This window comes from Podarcis gaigeae (assembly GCF_964106915.1).
Source record: "Podarcis gaigeae genome assembly, chromosome: 1".
Classification (NCBI taxonomy): domain Eukaryota; kingdom Metazoa; phylum Chordata; class Lepidosauria; order Squamata; family Lacertidae; genus Podarcis; species Podarcis gaigeae.
This window is the reverse complement of record NC_139678.1, coordinates 45,230,702-45,253,507: the sequence shown is the minus strand read 5'-3', so window position 1 is coordinate 45,253,507 and position 22,806 is coordinate 45,230,702. Positions and strand designations below refer to the sequence as shown.

Sequence of the window (22,806 nt, the reverse complement as noted above, 5' to 3'; positions counted from 1 at the left end):
AGGAGCCGAAGCCAATCCCCATTTATTGTTTCAGCAGGATGGTGAGAGACCAAAATCAGTCCCTCAATTTTCATTCAAAGCTAATTTTCCATCTGATTTCTTGTGCTCGCTGCAGCTTTGTATTGATTTGTTGTGAATGTAATCAATGGAAATAACTATAAATCTCACCTGCTCTTCCACCCAAGGTTTTGAGCTGTGCAGCAAATATTGCGGTGGGACTAGCTACCGAGAAGGCCTGTACTTGGCTCACCACCAACATCACAGGTAGGCTTTTCCACTGCTTCTACGTGCTTTACCCCCTAGGTGCCCATTTGGTGGCTGTGGCGAAAAAGACCTTTCCCCAGTATAAGCAGGTGTGCCAACTGCGTCTGTTTCTGAAAGAGGCAGATCTATGATTCCCAGTTATCTTAAGTACTTTGGACCTCGTTTTTCAAAAGCCAAGCCATGGACCTCCTACTTTTGAAAATGTTTTGTTGTGTGAATGGTGCTACCATACCCTCCAACGTGTCCCAGCACAAAACTGGGATGTGCATCTTCTGGCCATTGCTCCTGCATGAGTCATGTGACCCGTGTGAACGCTCCCCCCATGGGATGTCCCACATAGCTGATGGGTACATGCCACAAACTCCCCTGGGTGGCTATCAGCATGCAACCGAAAGTCTACAGACCACCAGTTGGGAAACACTGCTTTAGATACATCGCATATGAGCTACTGCAACACACTCTACATGGGGCTGCCTCTGAAAAGCGTCTGGAAACTTGTTCAAAGTGTGGCAGCAAGAATGCTAACTGGAGCTGGGGGTGGGGAGCATGTTACTCCACTACTGAAACCACTTCATTGGCTCCATAGTTGTTTCCAGGCCGAATTCAGAACTCTTGCGAAAGGGATCCGTCTCTCGCTGGCAGCCTGCTGGCAGGGAAGTGAATGAGAAGCGGGTAATAGAAATAACTGAAACAAGTGGCCCTGTTTTGCTGCCTTCCAGCCCCTGACAGATTACCCCTGAGAGTAACCCAGAAAGGCTGCCCTCTCTTGTTCAGATTATGCTGCTTGAACTTTGCAGAGGTGAACTGCCATATGAATGCTGATATAAAAGGAGGAACCACATAAGGCTGGTGCGGAGAAGTGGCTCTATATCATGTAATGGGTGTCCGGTTTTCAGTGTCCTGTGTGTGAAAGCGAGTGTATGTTTTGGTTCCTTTTACAGCCTTGATTAAGAGAGAAGTGAAGGCCACGTTCAGCCGCATGCTGAAAACGCAGGCACTTTCTCTGCCTAGTACTAGCGAAGCTGTGCAGAAGAAGAAGGGGTGCTCCCCAGGCTGTCAGCATCAGGCTGCATTCCCCTCGCAGATCATAAACGAAATCAAGGTATGAATCCGCTGCTCTCTCCTCTTAACCTGTGTGGTTATTTTGGCTATTTATTAACAATATTTATATGCTTCCTGATGACAAAATTCTCTGGGTGGTTTACAGTAACAATAAAACCGTGAAATAAACAAAACAATACAGCTTAGAAATTAAATAAACAGATTTTAGATAAAAATAAAAAGGTTTTCACTTGGCACCAAAAAAATTGCAGAGGCAGGCAGGCTAGGAGAGCCTCTCAGGTGAGAGCATTCACCAACTGGGGTGTCACCACCCAAAAGGCCCTCTCCTCAGCAGCTGCCTGTCACACCTTTGTGGGTGCAGAGAAAGCAGGGCCTCCGAAGATCATCTGTGGGCCTGGGAGGGGATCTCTTTTAGGTCATGGTAGGGAACTTCCAGCCATTTTCCTCAGAGGCTGAAACAGGTGTGGGGGTTTCATCTGAAAGTCCTTTGCAAAAAACCTCAAAGGAGCTGCCACCCCACCTTTAAAGGAGAATGGAGGTGGCTGCCAGGGCAAAGCAGCTTTGAAGCTACAACAGGTTCCCAGCTGGCTGTTGGGCACTTGGAAACCCCACACATTTTGAGAGTTGGGTGGTTGCTGCTTGCCTGTCAATCATGTGATGTCATTGGTGATGCCACGTGACTTAACAGGTAGGTGGCACCACCCAATTTGGCTTGTAAGGCCAGTCCTGATAACGATCCAGTCTATGGAGGTTCTGCTTTAGGTAACCTTGTTTGATGGTGAAAGCTACCACTCTCCCACCCCAAGCTTTTACTATGTGACATATTTCTGAGCATCCTTGTCTACAAGGAGGCTTATTTGATGGTGAAATGGGTGGGATAGCCCAGCCCTGTGCTGCCTTCCTTGCCATTTCTCAGGCTTCACTGTGATATTTTGTCTTTTCTATATGGTTAGCAGAGCTCTCTAGGATTCCAGAACATATACGTGCATTCTGAGTCACAAATGCTGTTATATCTAGGATGTGCTGTGCCTTGCTGTCGGCCCAAGGAATGAGGATGAAGCAATCCAGTTTGTCGATTTGGAAAATTTGTTGGGAAGGTTGAGCCAGACCCTTGGATGCAGAAAGGTAGAAATGAGTGCATTACTTGCAGAATTATTTCTGACGTAGCCTTTTATTGGCAATGGAGATGGAGAGAGAGTGGGGGAGGGAGGGAAGGGTGGAGGGGCAGTGTTAATATATGTACTAGGTTCAGCAGTTGTTTTCATTTTCCTAATTAACATGGTTTATGTGTATGCAAGAGAATTTCTAAATTAAACTGCCCTCCTAAGGTTTACTTGTTAGGGAGTTTTGCTTGTAAATCATATGAAGGGCAAATACATATATTAGTTAACAGCTTTCCCCCTTTTATCCACTGGGAAAGACTCAAAGCGCCTGCTGGCCTGTATATAAAGCCATAGCTGTGCATGTCTTCGTAATTGCTTGCAATACTTGAATACTCAAAATGCAAAGTGTTTGATAAGACAGCAGCTTCAGATGCATTCTCTGTACCTGTGAAAGCATTTCTTCGTAGTCAGTTTTCAGCTTTGTGTTTTTCAGTTCATATGCGCAGCGTCAGAGCAGCAACTGGCCAAGTGCACAGTAGAGCTGGCCTCCCTTCTAGGTAAGAGCTGTAATTCTTATCCCTGTTCCTCTTCCCTTCGATCTTAATTAGACCATCTCATTTTGGAGGAGTGGCTGTCCTGAATGGTATCAAACCGTCAAGGCTTGCTTGCTTATGTATTTATTTTCTATATCCCTCTTATCCAAGAATCATCAGGTTTACAATATAAAAATACAAAAATACATACTATAGTAATCTATAGTCTGACCATAGATTTTTAATTAGCAACAAAGGCACCAGGTGAGCGTCCCTGGAGAGAGCATTCCACAAATGGGAAGCCACCAGAGAAAAGGCCTGTGTTGCCACCCTCTGGACCTCTCATGGATGAAGCACACGAAGAAGGGCGTCAGATGATGATCGCAGGGTCCAGACATGATCCCACAGTACAGTGGTACCCCGCAAGACGAATGCCTCGGAAGACGAATGCCTCGCTAGACGAAGGAGTTTTTCATTTTCTTAGCTGCTTCGCAAGACGCATTTCCCTATGGGCTTGCTTCGCAAAACGAAGCTTGCCCCGCAAGCTCTGGGGATAGCGGGGAAGCGCCGCGCGCCTTCCCCTCTCTCCCCGGACCCCTTTTGAACCAAGGGGCGGCAACGGGGAGAAGCAATCTTCTCCCCGCTGCCCCTTGCTTTAAAACAGGTCCAGGGACAGAGGGGAAGGCGCGCGGTGCTTCCCCTCTGTCCCCGGACGGTCTCCATAGGAACACATTGAATGATTTTCAATGCATTCCTATGGGAAACCGTGCTTCGCAAGACGAAAAACTCGCAAGAAGAAAAAACTTGCGGAACGAATTAATTTTGTCTTGCGAGGCACCATTGTAGTATTTGGGGAAGCTGAGTTCATTTGTTAGCTGTGAAGGCCTCCTAAACCGAGCGGGCTCACCCCATACCCTGGAGGTTCCTGAAGCCCTTCTCCTCTTGCGTGGATGGAAAGAGTTGCCTCCATCACGGTATGATGTCTCTTTTTCAGAATTAAAAATAACTCACATGAGTAAGTCCAGCATTTCTATCTCAGTTGCTTCTAGTTTCAGATCGTGTTCCTATCCATGGGCTGACCTTTCCAGCCTCAAAGAAGCAGGAGCAGCAGCAAGCAAAGAACCGCTTCATCTCTAGCCTTCTGAAGTCCCTGTTCTCCATCTGGAAAGAAGACTTTGAGGCACCTGTACCCTTGCAGCTGATCTTCAGTAGGAAAAATGCTGCCTACCTTGCGGAAAACAAACAGGACAAGGTGGGGGACTTCTGAGTGCTTTCAGAGCCACTTGCTAAACCTCCTTATGTTCCTTACATTTGACATAATCGTACCTAAGACTGGGAAGTGCTTGGCTTTCACTGTTTAGTGAAAGAGTAAAGTTGTCACATACTATTTCTGCAAGGATACCAGTGAGAGATATAGGTAAAAGTATGTGGAAATGCGGGTGGCGTTGTGGTCTAAACCACAGAACCTAGGGCTTGCCAATCAGAAGGTCGGCAGTTCGAATCCCCGTGACGGGGTGAGCTTCCGTTGTTCGGTCCCAACTCCTGCCAACCTATCAGTTCGAAAGCACGTCAAAATGCAAGTGCTCCAGCGGGAAGGTAAACTGCGTTTCCGTGCACTGCTCTGGTTCGCCAGAAGCGGCTTAGTCATGCTGGCCACATGACCCGGAAACTGTATGCCGGCTCCCTTGGCTAATAAAGCGAGATGAGCGCCACAACCCCAGAGTCATTTGCGACTGGACTTAGTGGTCGGGTTCCCTTTACCTTTACCTTATGTGGAAATAAGTATTTTGTTCAGGGATTGCCAAGCTGGCACCAGTGAAGGCTTCTTGGCCACCAGGTTGACAATCCTTGTGAGTTTTTTTACTTTCTTTTTTTTGGGGGGTGGGGTGGGGGTGGGACTGGTAGACACTTTGCCTGGGAGGGGCGTGACAGACATCCTCATTTATGATGGGTGCTGGATTAACGTGGTCACTATTTAGTGTTAATTTCTCCCTGTATTCCCACAGCAGAGGTTTTACAGCAGTAACTCTTTGTGGTGGTGTTCTTATTTACCAGCAGCAAGATGTTACAAGGATGAAGCATTTTTAAAATAAAGCAGGAATGTTATTTGGTTACACTCAAAAGCTTTGTGGTTACTGTTGCAAGGCACAATACTTGGTTTCAAATAGACAACTCTTAATAGATATGTTCAATAACTGTCTTAACACTGTAATCTTGTTACTGGTTAATGTAAGTTCTTTGTAGGACAGCTGTTGGTTTACGCTATGCCTAAAACCCATCCAGCTAGCCTTTTCTTCACTTAGGTAGATTTTAAGTCATATGGCTGTACTGTTATATCCTGCCCTGGGAGTTTACAGTGAAGGGCAGGTAAGAAATCCTGTAATAAATATAAATAAATAAATGGACAAACTGAGAAGGTTGTAGTTAGATAGGTAGCCGTGTTGGTCTGCCATAGTCAAAACAAAAAAAATTCCTTCCAGTAGCACCTTAAAGACCAACTAAGTTAGTTCTTGGTATGAGCTTTTGTGTGCATGCACACTTCTTCAGATACCAGAAGGTTGTATAAGGAATGGAGACCAGCTGTGCCGGAGAAATTAAGCTAGGTGATCCTGCCTCCATATGTATGTATGTTCTGCCTCTTCCATCTTTCTGTGCCTAGTCCCAGGGAAGTTTCAGAATCCTCAGGAGTTCATGTGGGGAGCATGATATACCTCTAGGCTTTTAGATGGATGAACTTCTTATTGGTGGAACACTTTATTCCTTCCAAAGGTCAACACACATAACCAATTAGTAGCGTTCCCATCTAGGGAAAAAGCATAGGATCTAATTTGGAACTTTTGGCTAGCGGGAGAAACAGCTGCAGGCTTCCGTGCAAGACAGCTTCATGGCATTTGTGCCTTGCCAGCTGGGTTCGTTCTTGTCCTGCCCCTTCCAAACCATCAGTTGGCACATGTGATTAGGCAGTGTGCCTTTCTGGTGTGAAATCGCCCTCACAATTTTGGGCAGGAGAGATGTGGCTTTTCTTTCTTAGCCTTGTTCCTGGTGTATGATTTCATGCAACTGTTTCCTTGATGTATCAGGCAGTATTTTCATTTAAGCAGGATTTTAATCATAAGGAAGTTCATTGACATATTACCTAGAGGCCCTGATGCTCCCTGTTTCTTTTGCAGTGGGATTTGTTCTTGTTCATGCTTCGTGGTCTTGTTGAGCATGGATTAATGGCAGATACGGAGATACAGTGCTGTTTGCATGACCTCCAGAAACTGCCTTGGCCTTCAGTAAGTATGCCCATTTCAGGTTTTGGGGGGTTCAGAGCACAGTTAACACACAAGACACTTTACTTCTCGTTTCCCTTATGCCAGCTGGGATAGCTACAGATGGAGCTCATGTAACTCCTTCCTGACTAAGTGACTATCAGTTTGTTTCTTGGGCTAAATCCAAGGTGCTAGCTTTGACTGTTTAAAACCCTAAACCAGGGGATGGGAGCCTGCAGGTCCTCCTAAGTGTTGCTGTATTTCTGCTTCAATGAGCCGCAGCCAGTATGGCCAATAGTTAGGGATGAAAGGAGTTGTAGTCCAACATCTGGAGAGCCACAGGTTCTCCACCCATGTCCCCCAACACCTGGTTTCAGCATGGTTTATAGGACCATCGCTTTGGATTCTACCACCATGTGTAGTGAGGGCATCCTCCAGAAATAGGTGCCGTCATGGAAAGATCTACCTTCTAACAATCCCTCTCAAGATCTGCCAGGTCCACTATTGCAATCTTCATGTGGATAGCGAAAGACTACTTTAGCAGACTTGGCGTTTAGTTTTTCCTGTATATATAAACCAGTCTACATCTCTCTGCTTGTCAGCTCATTGTAGTATTTTATGTTAATTATTTGTATAAACCACTTTGCAGTTGAAAGGCAGCCCATACATTTTAATTGAAAATACTGTCTCACTTCAGCCTACATAAAAGTTTCTAATTTTTTCCAGTTCCCGTGGAACTAGAAATTAAGATGAACAAACTGATGTAAAGGCACAGGGACCACACCAAAGAGTGCTGTATGATACTGCTGATCTATTTATTTAGAAAGCAATTATGCTGTAGTTCAGTGAAAGCCCTCCATGTACAGCAAGGTCAAAAAAGCAGTCAGTATAAGTGACTAAAAGAACACAGCAGCAGCAGCAAAAGCACTTATGGACAGTGTTAATAGGGCAGCTTGAAAGCATAGTGATTAACTCTGCATATTCCCCTACACTAATTCAAATTTTGTTCTGCATTTTTTCCCACAGGACTTTTCCAAGGAACTAGAAGCACTGTTACGAATATTTATTTCTGAGGAGTGCATTGCAGAACCAAAGACCCTGCCTTGTGAATTGGTGGGGCAGTCTAGAGGCCCCGTAGCAGCACAAAGCTAGCACAGAGATGCTTAAAAGCTGCTGAAATCGTTCATCACTTCCTGGCTCCGGTTGCGCTTGGGCATTACTGTGGACCTCCTTGGTCTTCTGCAAATAATGCCCAGATGTTTCAAGGGGAACACAGTGCTGCAAGAGGAGCCATTTTAAGCACCTTAATCAGAATTGCAGGAACAAGTCAATGTTTCTGCGTGTGACAGCATATAGGGGTTTAGGCCTAGAGCAGCAATGGGGACCCCGTGGCCCTCCAGATGTTGTTGGACTTCAGCTTCCATTAGGCCCAGCCAGCATGGTCAGTTGTCAGGGATGATGGGAGTCCAGCAGCAGCTGGAGACCAGAGGCTCATTTCTGTTCTGGAGTGTTGGAAGAGCCTGGAATCTGAACAGATGTATAATAGACTCCTAGGTGTCTGAGGATTCTTACTTAGGAAATTCTCAGTTCTAGTAATGTTCATGTGTGGCCTTTGGGGCAGAACTCGTAATGTAAGACTTCTATTTATCAAGAACTCAAGTTTGAAAATTTTTAAATCCTTTACTCCTTTTAAAAGGTCAAATCATGTCTTAAAATACAACAATTTCCCAAGCATTGGCTTGTGGGTTTTTTTTTATGAGTGTTTGCTCATAATGTAGATTTTAGTACAGTATATGGTTTTTTAAAAAATAATGAAGGAAGGTTTTCTTTTATTAGAGAAACAGCTTTAAGTGGCAGCATTTAATGAACTATTTTCCCTTTTTGATAGAATGCTTTGAAGAACTGCAGAGTTGGAAACTCTGGCATTCCAGCATGTTTTAAAAGACAATTCTTTCTTGGGTGTGCTGTATAACTCTGTAGACTATAAAAACGGACATTTCCTGTGAGCTGTAGCCCCTCTTCTCCCCTTCCTTTATTCTTGCACCACATACTTTTTCTTCAGGAGTCCTGCTTGTCTTTTACTTTATTAAAAAGTAATAAAATGATTGTATATACCCCACTTGTTCGTTCTTTATCCTTTGTATAACTACTTCAGCAAATTTCACGAATCCTCTAGATGAGGTTATCGCTCACTATATAACAAAATCTTCAATTTAGGCTACTTGAATGTTACTGATTTTGATCCAAGGAAGAGATTTGTGGAAAACATAAATTAAGGGTGCCTGTAGCTAAACCATTAACATGCTGATGCATTAGTTCCATAACTGCTATTTTATGTAGTGGTGGACAGACAAGACTCGCAGCTTTTATCTTCTACATTACCTCTTTTTTGCTGCTCCTAATATATTAACAAAGTCTGGAACAAGGCAAAAAGGAAAACTGATGAAAGAGAAAATTAGGGGGGTGGGGCAAGCTTAGCAACATCTCTTGATGCATAGCCTAGTCAAAATAGGCCAGGAAATAATGGAACTTTTCTGTCATTTCCATATATAGAAAATTATTTTTATTGTGAGGATATGAAAATAGCAATCTTGGTTAAAAGCAGATATGGGCTAAAGATATGGTACAGTAACTGAGTATATTTCCCCCCCACATTCAATAGAAGATTTCACAGAAAATAGTTTTGCCTCACTTTAAGATTAATCTTTTCATTCTAGGCATTCACAGGTACCATAGTGTTATAGTTGCAAAAGAAACCAGTTATTATATAAATAGTACTGTTGAAGTATCAAGTATTTCTAAAAAGCATACATTAATCGAATACCTGGAAAAATAATAATTAGCTTCAGCATATAAAACCATATATAAATAACTTAATTTGTAAACATAGAAAAACAACTGTGTGCAATTATAAAAATAAACATCTGATGCACTGTACAATAAGACATTATCCTTCAATAGGCACCATCTGTGTTGAGAGTAGAGTCCATCTTAGATGTTGTTCCTGCTAAAGCTGTTTGGTTCGTTAACAGAGTGCCATGTCCAAAAAAATTAAAAAGAAACAAACTAATGTAGCAAATACTTGGCCAGTGATTGGAAATATCTCCTAAAATATGTGATTGCTGGTACTGTGGGCAATTTACAGAATACCTCCCCCCAAAAAAAATAATAATTATAGGAAAGACTAAGCTGGTGTTCTTGAGTCTGCAAATCATTTCCAGTTTCAATTGCCTCACAGGATTTCCATAATACTGTATTTGGCATATTTCACCAAACTTTTTTTTTACCAAATAGAATTTCTGTGCTTTGATTTCTTGATAACTGTAATAGCATCATCGATGCTGACAGAAGGGTTAACGATCCTATCCCTGTTTATTTTGAAGCAAACCCTATCTGAGTCGACATAATTGTCTTGAAGTAACTGCATTGGACTACAGCTTCAGTTGTGGTGCTAAGAGCTCTTCTACACAACCAGCAGCTAAATGAGACTTGTGAAATTACTGAAATTTCAAGCAGAGTACCACCCCCATTTTTTGAAAACACATGAGTGCTAGGCTGCAGACTCCAGGCAGCACCATCCCAGAGCACAAGGCACGTCTACCAATCGGGGCAGGAAGGGGAGTCTCCCTCTTCCCCATGCTTCTGCCACAGCAGGAAGGAGTTAAAGAAACACTATGGCGCTGGAACGCAACTACTTGGGATTACTATATAGCAGTTATCAAGCTTATTAAGCTCACATACCAACAATGTATGCAAACAGCCTTAGTCTTTGCCTCGTTTCCGTTGTGGGAAACGAGGTTCACTTCATTAGCTAGAGAAGTATTGCAGCAAAGGGAAGAAAGCTCATGGTCAGGTTATCTCCTGTTACTCATATGGAATGCTGCAAACAAGTTCTGAGCAGTGAAAAGTTCTAAGAAAACTGCTCGAGAAGCAAGTTCCTAATGGACAAGAAGCAGGCTGGCAGAAAATGATGCAGTAGCTATAATACGATGCCATTGTACTACTTGCTTGCTAGGAGTCTTATTTTAAGAAACAACCTGAATCAAGTTGTCTACACCTTCACATGAAGAAAACATGCTTTTGGACACTATAGTGGGGAGTTGGGAAAGAGAATGCTAACGCTATTCCTTCACTACAAACAATTGGAGTGGAACAAATCATAACGTGATTTATTTGATATAATTGGGCTTGATGGGTTACTGCAGACGAGACGTTGAGCAGCAGAAAGTGCAGTTACGTAATAAAGAGGAAGGAGTCATGGGGAATACTGATAAGTATGGTGGAGCTGGGAGCAGAGCAAGAAAAACTCTTGCTCAGGCCTGTACAGAGGGGGCAGGCAGCTAGGTACACTTGCCCTGGTCCTTGGATGGCTAGGTCAGCCAGGGAGCCCTACCAGGGACTGCTGGTTTTTGTATGAGTTTATCACTTTATGCTTTCCCACCCCCAGGCCTCAGACATGCTCTGCATGGGCTTGCTTCCACTGACCCCTAAAATCAAATTCATCTTGGTAGGGTAAGCATCTTAGTGAATTTACCCTGCTCTGAGCTTATCTTCACAATAATTTAACCTGCTGCTGATACAGAGATCTGATGAGTTCTTAATCTAATGGCTTCACTAGAGAAGAAGCTTCTATTCAAAAGTATAGAGCAGTTGCTGCTCTACAGTAGACTAGTCCCTGTTCTTGTGTTGAGCTGTCGGTTTGGTGTGGCTCAACCCCTTAGGCTTGTGGCGCAGTGATTCTGTAGTAGAACAGTGTGTCTCTTCCTGAGTTATGGTTCTGACTGAGGGCAAACGGTGACCACAAGACCTATCACACCACCCACTCTTGTTGAACGCCTGGAACTTGGTATACCCTCACTTCCCCTGGACAGGACTGGAGAGTTATCCAGTCAGCAAGCTGACATTGTTCAATGATTAATACAATGCATTCTTCATTCACAAGTACCCTTTTGTTCAGGCACTCTGCAAAGGACATTACAGTAGTTTTGCTTCAGTGGTGAAGTGCTCCTTTAAAATAAACGTATCGCTAAGTTTCAAGTTTTTTTACATGGCTTACAGCATCAGCAGTCTTCCAATAGTCTGAATGAAGAAAGTTTTCAACTGAAAACTAGTGGTTACAAGCAGGCTTTTGCCTACCAATGTTGGTAGTTTGCAAAAGGAACACTTTTCGCTTGGCCATTGTTTCTCTTGAAGTTGCATTTCTCTAAAAGGCTGAACAGGAAAACTCAGCCGAACGACAGATGCTTCATTAAGGTTTGGTGTCCAATTGCCATGTCGAAAGCAGGTGCTCCTTAGTGGTTTTGTGTTGTGCAGTGAGCTTTCCTAGGATTTCTTTTGTCCTCCCATTTTTGAGTTGTCTAGAAAACAAATTCTGGCATTGCTGGTTTCTTACATTTTGAGTTTGTGGACAATGTATACCACGCATACCTAACCAGCCAGAAAGTGGCCAAGCCTAGCAATCACCAAAGGCTGTCGCTTGGCAATGGAGCTCAGAAGCCTTGCAGGGATGGCTGGGGCACCAAGGTCAACCTGGAGCAGCAATAAAAGAAAGCTTTGTCAGTAAGCGTTGAGAGTCCATTTCAAGCGCTTCTGTAGAAACATGCCAAATTGTATCCTCTGCAGTGAGATGGGAGAGGCTAGCTGAAGGAGGTTGCATTTGTCAGGCAGGTAGAAACTGGATCAGTAGAAGCCCCCTTCACATGTTCCAACAAATGTCTTAAATGATAAACAGCTGCTGCATGCATGAGCTTCCCGCTTCCAGAACACAATCATCCTTCATTAGGTTCCCAAGCCTGCTAGAAACTTCTAGTTTCTAGATCTGCACAGACACTTACCTGCACCATGTAGATAACTTTAGTGATATCTTTTCCGTTCACCATATCAGGCTCTAATATCCAAGCACTGGGCAAAATCTCCCCTCGTACCATATCTTTACAGGGACGAGGCATCGACTCTTCATACACAGATTGAATGGCCAGGATGCACACATTCTCCTGGATACAAAGAAATCAGAATAAAGAGCTATGCTGAGAAAAACCCAGTAGGCACAAGTGTGGAGTTTCTCTTTCTGGCTGTTTCCCCTTTCTTCTGTTAATTAGGCTGCTAGGCTTCATATAGTTCAGCTGCTTTTGTTAACAGGAAAGAACGGTTCATCACAATCAGTCTGATTCGAGTCACTGGAAATAATTAATCACCACAATCAGTCTGATTTGAGTCACTGGATTGGTGTCCAACCATCCATGTGTAGCATGGGATCCAAAATTGTAATTATTGACTAAATTTATGGAATCACCTATCAACAGATAAATCAAAACCCGTAACATAGCAAAAAATAATAAACCCCCAAACAAAAAGAGTTAATTGCAATAGCATAAAAAAGCTTGGATGTAACACACAATTAAAATGCTATGGTAAATAAAAAGCTATTCATGAAAATATCACTGCAGTGATATTGTATGAAAGGTGTCCAACTTTCATCACAAAACTAGTTTTGATTATTTTTCTTACACTGTGTGGGATGAGGATTATTGAACATTGATATAGTTACCTCTTTGGCTTCTACAGAGATGCAGCAGAAGTCTCTTGGTTGCTTCTGGTAGCACAAAGAAACGTCACTCACCACGTACACTGGAATTAAATCCATAGAGTAGAAATGAGAACCATTTCCCCATTCATTTAGGCAGACGTCAATCAGACTTCACATTAAAAAATACAGCACTCGGAGGATTAACCTAGCTGTTCTCCCAGCTGCTTGTTCCCATGATGCAGCAAAGATGTCTCAGGAAATCTGGGAGGAGGGGTTTTAGGGGGGGAAGCAGCGGGTGGAGGGAAGGGTTATGATTTCTCTCCCACCTGCTCCTTTTCATACTCACCCAGCTCAATGTTGCTGGTGATTTTCTTATGTACTTGAGCCGTGGTAATGGTTTTGTCATACAGATGTCTCTTACTAGGATCCTTCAACATGCACAATACGGTGGAAAGGGGTTTGTTGATCATGCCTGCTCCCAGGAACCCATGTTTGGTTGCTGACGATGAGAAGGCTTTATAATAAACTAATACATCCTTCTCCACACATTGGTATCTGGTTGGAAAGGCAACATGAAAGTGCATTTTCATTAAGAATATAATAAAAAGAGTCTTGAGAATACTTGAAGGAACAGTTGCTATAAACTTACTTCCAACCAGCTGTAGCCTGGCCATTGTAAAGATTCCTCAGGTCATTTGAGCATACTGCCATAACCTTTGAAAGCAATTAAAATTCCTTGTTATAGTTATGGACATTACAAATCCCTTACATTTAATTCAGCTTTGTTTCAATTCCGTGACTGAGCTCAGCTTGAGAATGGAATTCAGTAACCTCTTGTGAATGCCATATAATTATTCATTAATGAACTTATCCATTAAAATATAGAGTCTGGGAACTATGTTTTGCTATTCTTTGAAGAACTTTCATAGTAAACAAGCAGGCTAACTGGGAAGCATAAACTGCTGCTTTCCTTGGATCGTAATACATACTCCCATTTGTTGTCATTATAAAAACCTCCACTATGCTGGATAAAAAATGGAGCAGCTGGTCAAAATCATGAGTTGCTGTTTCAGATATATAAAAGCACTTTCAGTCTTTTTTCTAAACCAGACCTTGGCAAATACGTTCAGACTATGTTAAGGTCCTTTCAGATGTATAAACTGCAATCGTACAAAACATTTTCACTTCAGATTAAAAACAGCCAGTGAGATTATTATGGAACATTGTGGCTCGACATACTACCACACTTTAGGTCTTGGTTTTCTTAGCCAACAGTGGGAAAGTGGGAAAGTACACTTGGACAGATAAAAGGATATCTATTGTTCTCTCTGAGAATCTTCTGATTCCCTCTCTCATTAAAGCAATATTTTACATTCAGCAGTGTACATTGGTATTTTCTTGCAGCTTTAAAGCAGTGAATTTTGTACCATTTGTATTCCCTCAGATTACATAGGGCCATCTCATAAAGGACAGCTTGCATTCATGGACCCAACGTCCGTATAAGGAAAACAGGTGTAGACAATTGTGAAAAAAATCATGTCAGTGCTTTTTTTGTTGCCATTATGTGTGTATAGGACCTGCATTCTCAGCATCTTTCAGATTACACACAACCAAAGAAATTATACTGCTAGTGTCAGGACCCTACACATTCTTCCTTATGTAGATGTTGCCCCCATGTAAGAAAAATATCAGATGTGAGGAGGCCCTTGTAAAGGGAACATTAAACTGCAAATGTATAAAGCTTTTCCACAGCCTCCTCTAGGCCAGATAAAAAAAGAGCCACCATCACATTCACCCACTCACCTCTGCAGTAGCATTGGCCAAGACGTGTTTGGACAGATCTTCATATCCTTTCGTAGGAGAGGATGGGAAGGCGCTAGGTGAAACAACTAGGCTATGAGAATACCTATGGCTGGAAGCAAGTGGTGACGGGATACTGCTCCTTCCCATAGATGAAGAGGTCATAGGAAAAGTCTCTGAAACAGATGAGACAAATAAGGAATCGATGCCACACCAGATGCTGCAGAGAGCTGGATTTGATTTGGATGATTCTTTTGCACATGCATGATGATCTTTAGTGAATCGGTTCAACAGTCTATTTAGCAAACAGGTAGTGATACTACCTAGGTTCAAAAACAAGAGTGGAGATATTCCCAGCTGTGATGCCCAGATGTATTCTGAGGTGAGCTCCCCCACCCTGAAATTCTTCCTCATAATATAAATCAAGAGTTACAAATTCACGCATGGTCTGCACTCATCATACTAGGCACTCAGTGTGACCATTGCTGCTGGCTTTATGTCAGAAGTTGATTCCTTGAACTCCACCCTCTATTGACCAAATTTGCTAGTCTAAGGTGTAACAAGTCTAACATGGCCACCCCTATGGACCTGTGGTCAACTAGAGGTTTAAAAAATATACACAGAATATCTTCGCTCCAGAGAAATCAGTTGGGTTGGGAATTTCCAAGGTTGAAGTCTGTTGTACTTACACATTTGCAGCCCAATCCTCGTGGAGACTGTCCATTTGGATCTTAACTAAGCAAGAGCTCTACAACAGGTAAGTATTGCACCAAAGCAAAACTCCACTTGCTCCATAAGGTCAAAGTTGTGAATTTGTTTCCTGATTGGTTGGTTGGTTGCTTTTTTCACTTGTTGGGGTGGGTTGGAGTGAAGGAGTTTCATGCCTCGGAGATTTTGTGCTCAATGGATGATCTTTGCTCACAGCTGCCTTCCCTTACTCCCACACTATATTTCACAAGCAGCATGTGTGAACATATATGCAATTTGGAAAGCAATACATGCACAAATAATTATGAGCCAATAAAGAACTGAAAACGGAGGACTGGATGGGAGAGTCTCCAATGATGCTCATCATCGTCATCTCATTGCTGAGCTGAAAAGAGTTAGCCCAGGGGTCAGCAACCTTTTTCAGCTGTCCACTGTCCCTCAGACCATGTGGTGGGCCAGACTATTTTTTTTTTGGGGGGGAGAAATGAATGAATTCCTATGCCCCACAAATAACCCAGAGATGCATTTTAAATAAAAGCACACATTCTACTCATGTAAAAACACACTGATCCCCAGACCATCCATGGGTCGGATTGAGAAGGCGATTAGGCTGCATCCGGCCCCCGGGTCTTAGCTTGCCTACCCCTGATTTAGCCCATTGCTTGAGTCAGGTATTTACCAAGGAAGTGTACAATAACAAAGGTTCCATGCATTCCTATCAGCAGACATACATCCAATTGATTTAATATTGATATTCTTCTCCCCCATGAATTTTACAATGTCTCACCACCAGCTTTTCTATAATATGTAAAGGAGAATTAAGTAGATGACCCTCGTGGTCTTGTTCAACTCTATAATTCTATGAAGGCAATATATGTTTCCCATTGAAGTGTGCCATAAGATGTTGCTAACTTGCTGTGAAATTTGGGGACCTGCATTTTCTTGGAACTTGTGAAATAGCTCCTGCTCAACAACTGTATCTGCTAACTGCTACTTTCTTTATCAAACTGCTGATGCATGAAATACATGTTTATAATGCCATGGCTATTTTACTTCTCTCCTTTTTTAAAACAAATGACCCATCCCATGGAATTCATGATAAGCAGATTTATTTAACCCTCACCACTTGCAGAACCCTTTTGAAGCTGTTCAAGTACATAAAGCTGACGGTTTCTGATAGATGAGCGGCCTCTTGCATCGTCTCTTGTGTGTTCTGCATCTTTGGGAGAAGTCTGCTAGACAGAAAAAAAGGCAATTTGCATTCACAGGTGAAAACCAATAGCCACACTCAACTCTATCAGCTCAATATCAGACAGTCCCCTTTCCTAGCCTTCTGTTACCCTTAGTGGCTTCTGCAGCAAACTTCCAAAGCAATCACATGCTTGCTTTACTTTTTTATGCCCTAAATAAGGTGTGTCTAACACTTTCCGGCCAAAGACCATATTGACCCATGACCAACTTCCCAGGGTCTTGTGATAAAGTGAGTGTGGCAATTTCCCTGCAAAAGGCCACTGCGGGGGGGATTTCAAGGGCATCGGAACTTTTCGCATCACAATGTTGAAAAAGAAGAAGAGTTTGGATTTGATATCCTGCTTTATCACTACCCTAAGGAGTCTCAAAGCGGCTGACATTCTCCTTTCCCTTCCTCCCCCACAACAAACAATCTGTGAGGTGAATGGGGCTGAGAGATTTCAAAAAAGTGTGACTAGCCCAAGGTCACCCAGCAGCTGCATGTGGAGGAGCGGAGACGCGAACCTGGTTCACCAGATTACGAGTCTACCACTCTTAACCACTACACCACACTGGCTCTCAAGTTGAATTCCACCCACTGTATTTCCTTCACTGAAACACATAGTTTCCCCAGTAATGATGTATGGAAGTGAGAGCTGGACCATAAAGGCAGCTGATTGCCAAATACTTGGTGCTTTTGAATTATGGTGCTGGGGGAGACTCTTGAGAGTCCCATGGACTGCAAGAAGATCAAACCTATCCATTCTTAAGGAAATCAGCCCTGAGTGTTCACTGGAAGGACAGATCCTGAAGCTGAGGCTCCAATACTCTGGCCACCTCATAAGAAGAGAAGACTCCCTGGAAAAGACCCTGATGTTGAAAAGATGGAGGCCATAAGGAGAAGGAGACGACAGAGGACGAGATGGTTGGACAGTGTTCTCAAAGCTACGAACATGAATTTGATGAAACTGTGGGAGGCAGTGGAAGACAGCATGCTCTGGTCCATGGGGTCACGAAGAGTCAGACACGACTAAACGACTAAACAACAACAACAAGCCAAGCATCAATTTGTACTACCCTTATGCTTCTTTGACACATAAGTTTTTTGTTTTACCTGGCATTCTTGTTTGCCAAGGATGCTAGTAGGATAATTGGCTGTATTACTACTGTTGTATCCAGATGTTGGTCCTGAAGACAGACTGAGGGTGGAATCTGTGCATAAAGTGCTTGTGCTTACAAGGGTCTTCAGTTTGGTTTCTTCCTGTAATTAATAGACCAATGTTATTAATTCTAGAAAAGCAAATCGTTTTGGAGTTTGTTCACACAAGCACTTAAGATGCTTATTTTCCATCTAGTTCTTTTTTAATATCTCATTTTGATTTAGTTTTTCATTTTTTCCAGCTTGCAATTTACCTAATGATGCTAAAGTGAGTGACTGGTCCTGTCTGCACTTTAGTTTAACATACAAGTAATAGATTTCCTGAAAACATAAGCAACTGACAACTTTATGAGAAATTTAAGCTACCTATAGGAACCAGTGCATTTTCTTCTTCCCACTTTCTCTCCTCTGATATGCACACCTGACTCTGAATCTAGCACTGATTTCCACCCCTTCCGGACACTTGGCATCTTTATCCAGAGTCCTCTTTAAAAATTAAAAATTAAAATGTAGGGTTTTAAAACAAACACACACAACAACAGCCTTGAAACATTATTCCAGGCAAGGGGGGGTGTCTTCATGATCGCCACAATGGTTTGCTAATTAACAGACTGTACAGCCAGCTAGGAAGGAGGTAGCATAACTGTTACAAGGACCAATCAATTTGCACTCTGCATAGGTGGTTTCTGCAAAAAATGGGGGAAATTAGTTACTTTTCAGTTCACTTCTCTGAGGAATATTGGGCATCTGGCCAAATAAAGGTGTGAGGATCTACAGGATGTGTGTGTACACAGGCTTACTGGGGCTCTTTCTGAATCTGTAGTTGGGATTTTTTTTTCTGTTTATGGGATGCATATTTTGGGGGTATAGAATCCTGTTACATTTAGACAAATAGCTTAAATAGTTAAATTCTGAAAAATGGAAATAAGTGATTATAATTATTTTTGTTGGTTAATTTTAGTCAGTTGCTCCTGTACTACTAGAGAAATGTTTAATGTTTGATGTTACTTTTTTTAATTATTATTATTATAAACATTAATATTCTGTTGGGAGCTACCCAGTATGGCTGGGCGGCTTCCATAAAAACCAAAAATACAATAAAATTTCACACGTTAAAAACTTCCCTGAACAGGGCTGCCTTAAGATGTCTTCTGAATGTCAGGTAGTTGTTTATTGCTTTGACATCTGCTGGAAGGGCGTTCCACAGGGTGGGCGCCACTACCGAGAAGGCCCTCTGCCTGGTTCCCTATAGCTTTGCTTCTCGCAATGAGGGAACCGCCAGAAGGCCCTCGGCGCTGGACCTCAGCGTCCGGGCAGAATGATGGGGGTGGAGACACTCCTTCAGGTATACTGGACCGAGGCCGTTTAGGGCTTTAAAGGTCAGCACCAACACTTTGAATTGTGCTCGGAAACATACTGGGAGCCAATGTAGGTCTTTCAAGACCGGTGTTATATGGTCTCGGCGGCCGCTCCTAGTCACCAGTCTAGCTGCCGCATTCTGGATTTGTTGTAGTTTCCGAGTCACCTTCAAAGGTAGCCCCACGTAGAGTGCATTGCAGTAGTCCAAGCGGGAGATAACCAGAGCATGCACCACTCTGGCGAGACAGTCCGCAGGCAGATAGGGTCTCAGCCTACGTACCAGATGGAGCTGGTAAACAGCTGCCCTGGACACAGATTTGACCTGTGCCTCCATGGACAGCTGTGAGTCTAAAATGACTCCCAGGCTGCGCACCTGGTCCTTCAGGGGCACAGTTACCCCATTCAGGACCAGGGAATCCTCCACACCTGCCCGCCTCCTGTCCCCCAAAAACAGTACTTCTGTCTTGTCAGGATTCAACCTCAATCTGTTAGCCGCCATCCATCCTCCAACCGCCTCCAGACACTCACACAGGACCTTCACTGCCCTCACTGGTTCTGATTTAAAAGAGAGGTAGAGCTGGGTATCATCTGCATACTGATGAACACCCAGCCCAAACCTCCTGATGATCTCTCCCAGCGGCTGCATGTAGATGTTGAAAAGCATGGGGGAGAGGACAGAACCCTGAGGCACCCCACAAGTGAGAGCCCAGGGGTCTGAACACTCATCCCCCACCACCACTTTCTGAACACGGCCCAGGAGGAAGGAGCGGAACCACTGTAGGACAGTGCCCCCAGCTCTCAGCCCCTCAAGACGGTCCAGAAGGATGTTATGGTCGATGGTATCAAACGCCGCTGAGAGATCCAGCAGAACTAGGAAACAGCTCTCACCTTTGTCCCTAGCCCGCCGGAGATCATCAACCAGTGCGACCAAGGCAGTTTCAGTCCCATGATGAGGCCTGAATCCCGACTGGAAGGGATCCAAATGGTCCGCTTCTTCCAGGCGTGTCTGGAGTTGTTCGGCAACCGCTCGCTCTATCACCTTGCCCAAGAATGGAAGATTTGAGACTGGGCGATAGTTGGCCATTGTGGCCGCATCTAAAGATGGTTTTTTAAGAAGCGGTTTAATAACCGCCTCTTTCAGTGGGTCTGGGAAGGCTCCCTCACGGAGGGAAGCATTCACCACCCCACGAAGCCCATCGCCCAGTCCTTCCCGGCTAGCTTTTATAAGCCAGGATGGGCAAGGATCCAGGAGACAGGTGGTTGGTTTCACTCGTCCAAGCAGCCTGTCCACATCCTCGGAGGTAACAGATTGGAATTGATCCCACTCAACTTGACTAGACAGAACTCTAGCACTCTCCCGCCCCGGCCCTGCTCCCACGGTGGAATCTACTTCTTCCCGAATCTGAGCGATTTTATCTGCAAAAAACTTTGCAAAATCATTGCAGGAGAATATGTGGCCCGTACTGGGCCCCGATGTTACAGGTGGTTCCGCTAAATTGTGAACCACCTGCAAAAGTCTCCTGCTGCTGTTTTCTGCAGATGCAATAGAGGCGGTGAAGAAATTCTTCTTCGCCGTCGCTATCGCCACTTGGTAGGCTCGACGTTGAGCTCTAACCTGTGTCCGGTCAGATTCGGAATGAGTTATCCGCCACCGGCGCTCTAGCCATCTCAACGATTGTTTCATTGCCCTCATTATTATTATTATTATTATTACTACTACTACGCTGTTTAGCATTTTTAGGACAAAAATGTGGATGCAGCTCAGAACCTTCTGACACTGGGGTGGGGTGCCATTTCCATGAGTGATAAACTGTGTTTTACCCATTTAATGTGTTTATATCCCACTTTCCTTCCATGGAAATCAAGGTGGTATACATGGGGTCCCCATGCCGTCTCTCATCCAAGCCCTGATGATACTGTACTGGCTTTGCTTTAGAAAGGTTATTGCATCGCATGCCTCTAAATAGACACAATCTTCAGTGGTTTAAAACTTGCCTTCTGTAGCTGAGAGTGCATCTGCTCTCGAATGCGCCTCTTTTCTTGCTCAGCTCTTTCCCGAAGCTTGTCCCTGGCTCGTGCAATTTCCATTTTGGTCTCCTCTCGCGCCCTCTGGTAATCTCGGAGCAGTAACTCGATCTCTGAAGGATGCTGGATCTTTTTTGGTTCTTGAATTCTTCGGGGGGGGGGAGGGGAATGAAAAAATCATTACAATCATTGTCTTTTATTAATAGTGGTAAATATTAGATCAAGCACTGCTTTATGACACTAGAATGAGAATGCACTTTACAAAAAATAATAATATTGCTTTCTCCTTTAGCTTTTCCAATTCTACAATATCTTTTTTCAACCAGAAATCACGGGATGTGGTGTGGATTGTGCTTCTTCCCGACTGAAAAATCCTTTAGTGAAGGATTATGGGGAGAATTCAGTTTGACAACAACCCAGGAAATGAAGCAAGAGAGGCATCAACCTAATAAGGGGGAAAAAATACTTCTATCTACTTCCAAGACCACCCTTCTTGAGAAGTGATTTTGTTTTAATGGCTGAGAAGAGAGTTCAGATGGATCAAATAAGGCCTTCAGCTGGCTGGAACATGAACATGAGCTATCTTCTAGTCTCCTCAAATGTATCATCAGTGCTGACATACAATATGCGTGTTATGCCACCAGTAAAAGCCCTTGGCCATCTCTACCTTGTATTTTCCACAACATCCCGTCTCAGTTGTTGTAGGTATTCGCGGCGGCGGCTAGGGAGATCTAAATCCCTCTGGTTCATTTCCACTGTCTGCAAAAGGCTGAGGTGCTTTTGTGGGCTGAGGCTACGGCTCCTTCTGAAACACTGAAGCTTCTCCTCCCGCTGCTTTCTCAGTATTTCAATTGACTTCCTGTGCCTATAGTGGGGATGGGGAGGGGGGAGAGAAAGGTTGATACTTCATATAAAATTTAGCGCCATCTGAGTTTTCAGTCTCAATGGAAGAATAATTTTTAGGTACTAGTGATAAAATCCTACTTTCAGACATACAGGCTGATCCTAAGAATAATTACTCAGACCTAAGTGCCAATGGAATTTATGGGGCTTACTCCCAGGCTAGTGAGTACTGGACTGCAGCTTTATCTGCTAGAGAGTTTTATCACTGTATTTTCATCGCTACACAGGTGTATTGTGTATAGCAGCTTTGTCAGCAGATTGGAATTTTTAACACTACCTACCACTGCCTTAACTGTGTCAGAGAAGAATCTGGTTGTCTGTTAGGAGCAATGATAAGGTGCTGAATAGATGTTTATGTTGTTGAAATGATAATCATGCCCTTGAAGTGGATTCAATATAAATTTTCTATCATCTATCTATCTATCTATCTATCTATCTATCTATCTATCTATCATCTATCGAAAACCTCTACCCAATGAAACTCTTGCAATTTTGAGGGAAGAATGAGAGTTGGATTACATGAGATATAAGGCTGTTGCTGAAAACAGTAGCTCTAAGTCAGGCTTCCTCAAACTCAGCGCTCCTGATGTTTTTGGCCTACAACTCCCATGATCCATAGTTAGCATGACCAGTGGTCAGGGATTATGGGAATTGTAGTCTCAAAACATCTGGAGGGCTACATTTGAGGAAGCCTGCTCTAAGTGAAGTTCCCAACTTTCCTCTCTGTAACAGCTGTTATAACTTTTCCAGGATGGTGGTGTCGGAACAGACCTTGGCAGAAGCTCGTGATTAGTGAGGAGAGAACTTAATCACAATCCCAGGTTTGAATGGTGAATTAAGTGCAGCCGGAAAGCAAAAGGGACTGTCGAGGACCAATTCA

General features: G+C 43.4%; 2 protein-coding genes across 7 annotated transcripts in view; one reads left to right on the top strand and one right to left on the bottom strand.

Annotated features, from left to right (window-relative positions):
- CDAN1 (codanin 1) overlaps positions 1-8,335 on the top strand; it is a 31,286-nt gene extending 22,951 nt beyond the window's left edge. The window contains exons 22-28 of the mRNA XM_083746399.1: positions 186-264; positions 1,206-1,366; positions 2,344-2,451; positions 2,923-2,986; positions 4,012-4,214; positions 6,133-6,240; positions 7,243-8,335. Of these exons, the coding sequence (XP_083602525.1) occupies positions 186-264; positions 1,206-1,366; positions 2,344-2,451; positions 2,923-2,986; positions 4,012-4,214; positions 6,133-6,240; positions 7,243-7,368 (849 nt within the window). The 3' untranslated portion in view covers positions 7,369-8,335. The remainder of the gene's footprint in view (positions 1-185; positions 265-1,205; positions 1,367-2,343; positions 2,452-2,922; positions 2,987-4,011; positions 4,215-6,132; positions 6,241-7,242) is intronic.
- A 421-nt stretch (positions 8,336-8,756) lies between these two features.
- The window catches only part of STARD9 (StAR related lipid transfer domain containing 9), a 90,645-nt gene continuing 76,595 nt past the window's right edge, over positions 8,757-22,806 (bottom strand). For 4 of the 6 annotated variants that reach the window (XM_083746024.1, XM_083746022.1, XM_083746026.1 and 1 more), the window contains 10 exons: positions 21,691-21,888; positions 20,990-21,171; positions 17,595-17,737; positions 16,374-16,485; positions 14,546-14,718; positions 13,392-13,456; positions 13,089-13,297; positions 12,764-12,843; positions 12,051-12,209; positions 8,757-11,745 (listed from right to left, as the gene is read on the bottom strand). In XM_083746024.1, coding sequence (XP_083602150.1) covers positions 11,644-11,745; positions 12,051-12,209; positions 12,764-12,843; positions 13,089-13,297; positions 13,392-13,456; positions 14,546-14,718; positions 16,374-16,485; positions 17,595-17,737; positions 20,990-21,171; positions 21,691-21,888 — 1,423 coding nt within the window. In that variant the 3' untranslated portion in view covers positions 8,757-11,643. Of the gene's footprint in view, positions 11,746-12,050; positions 12,210-12,763; positions 12,844-13,088; positions 13,298-13,391; positions 13,457-14,545; positions 14,719-16,373; positions 16,486-17,594; positions 17,742-20,989; positions 21,172-21,690; positions 21,889-22,806 lie in introns of all 6 variants that reach the window. The other 2 variants (XM_083746023.1, XM_083746025.1) reach the window with 2 other exon arrangements.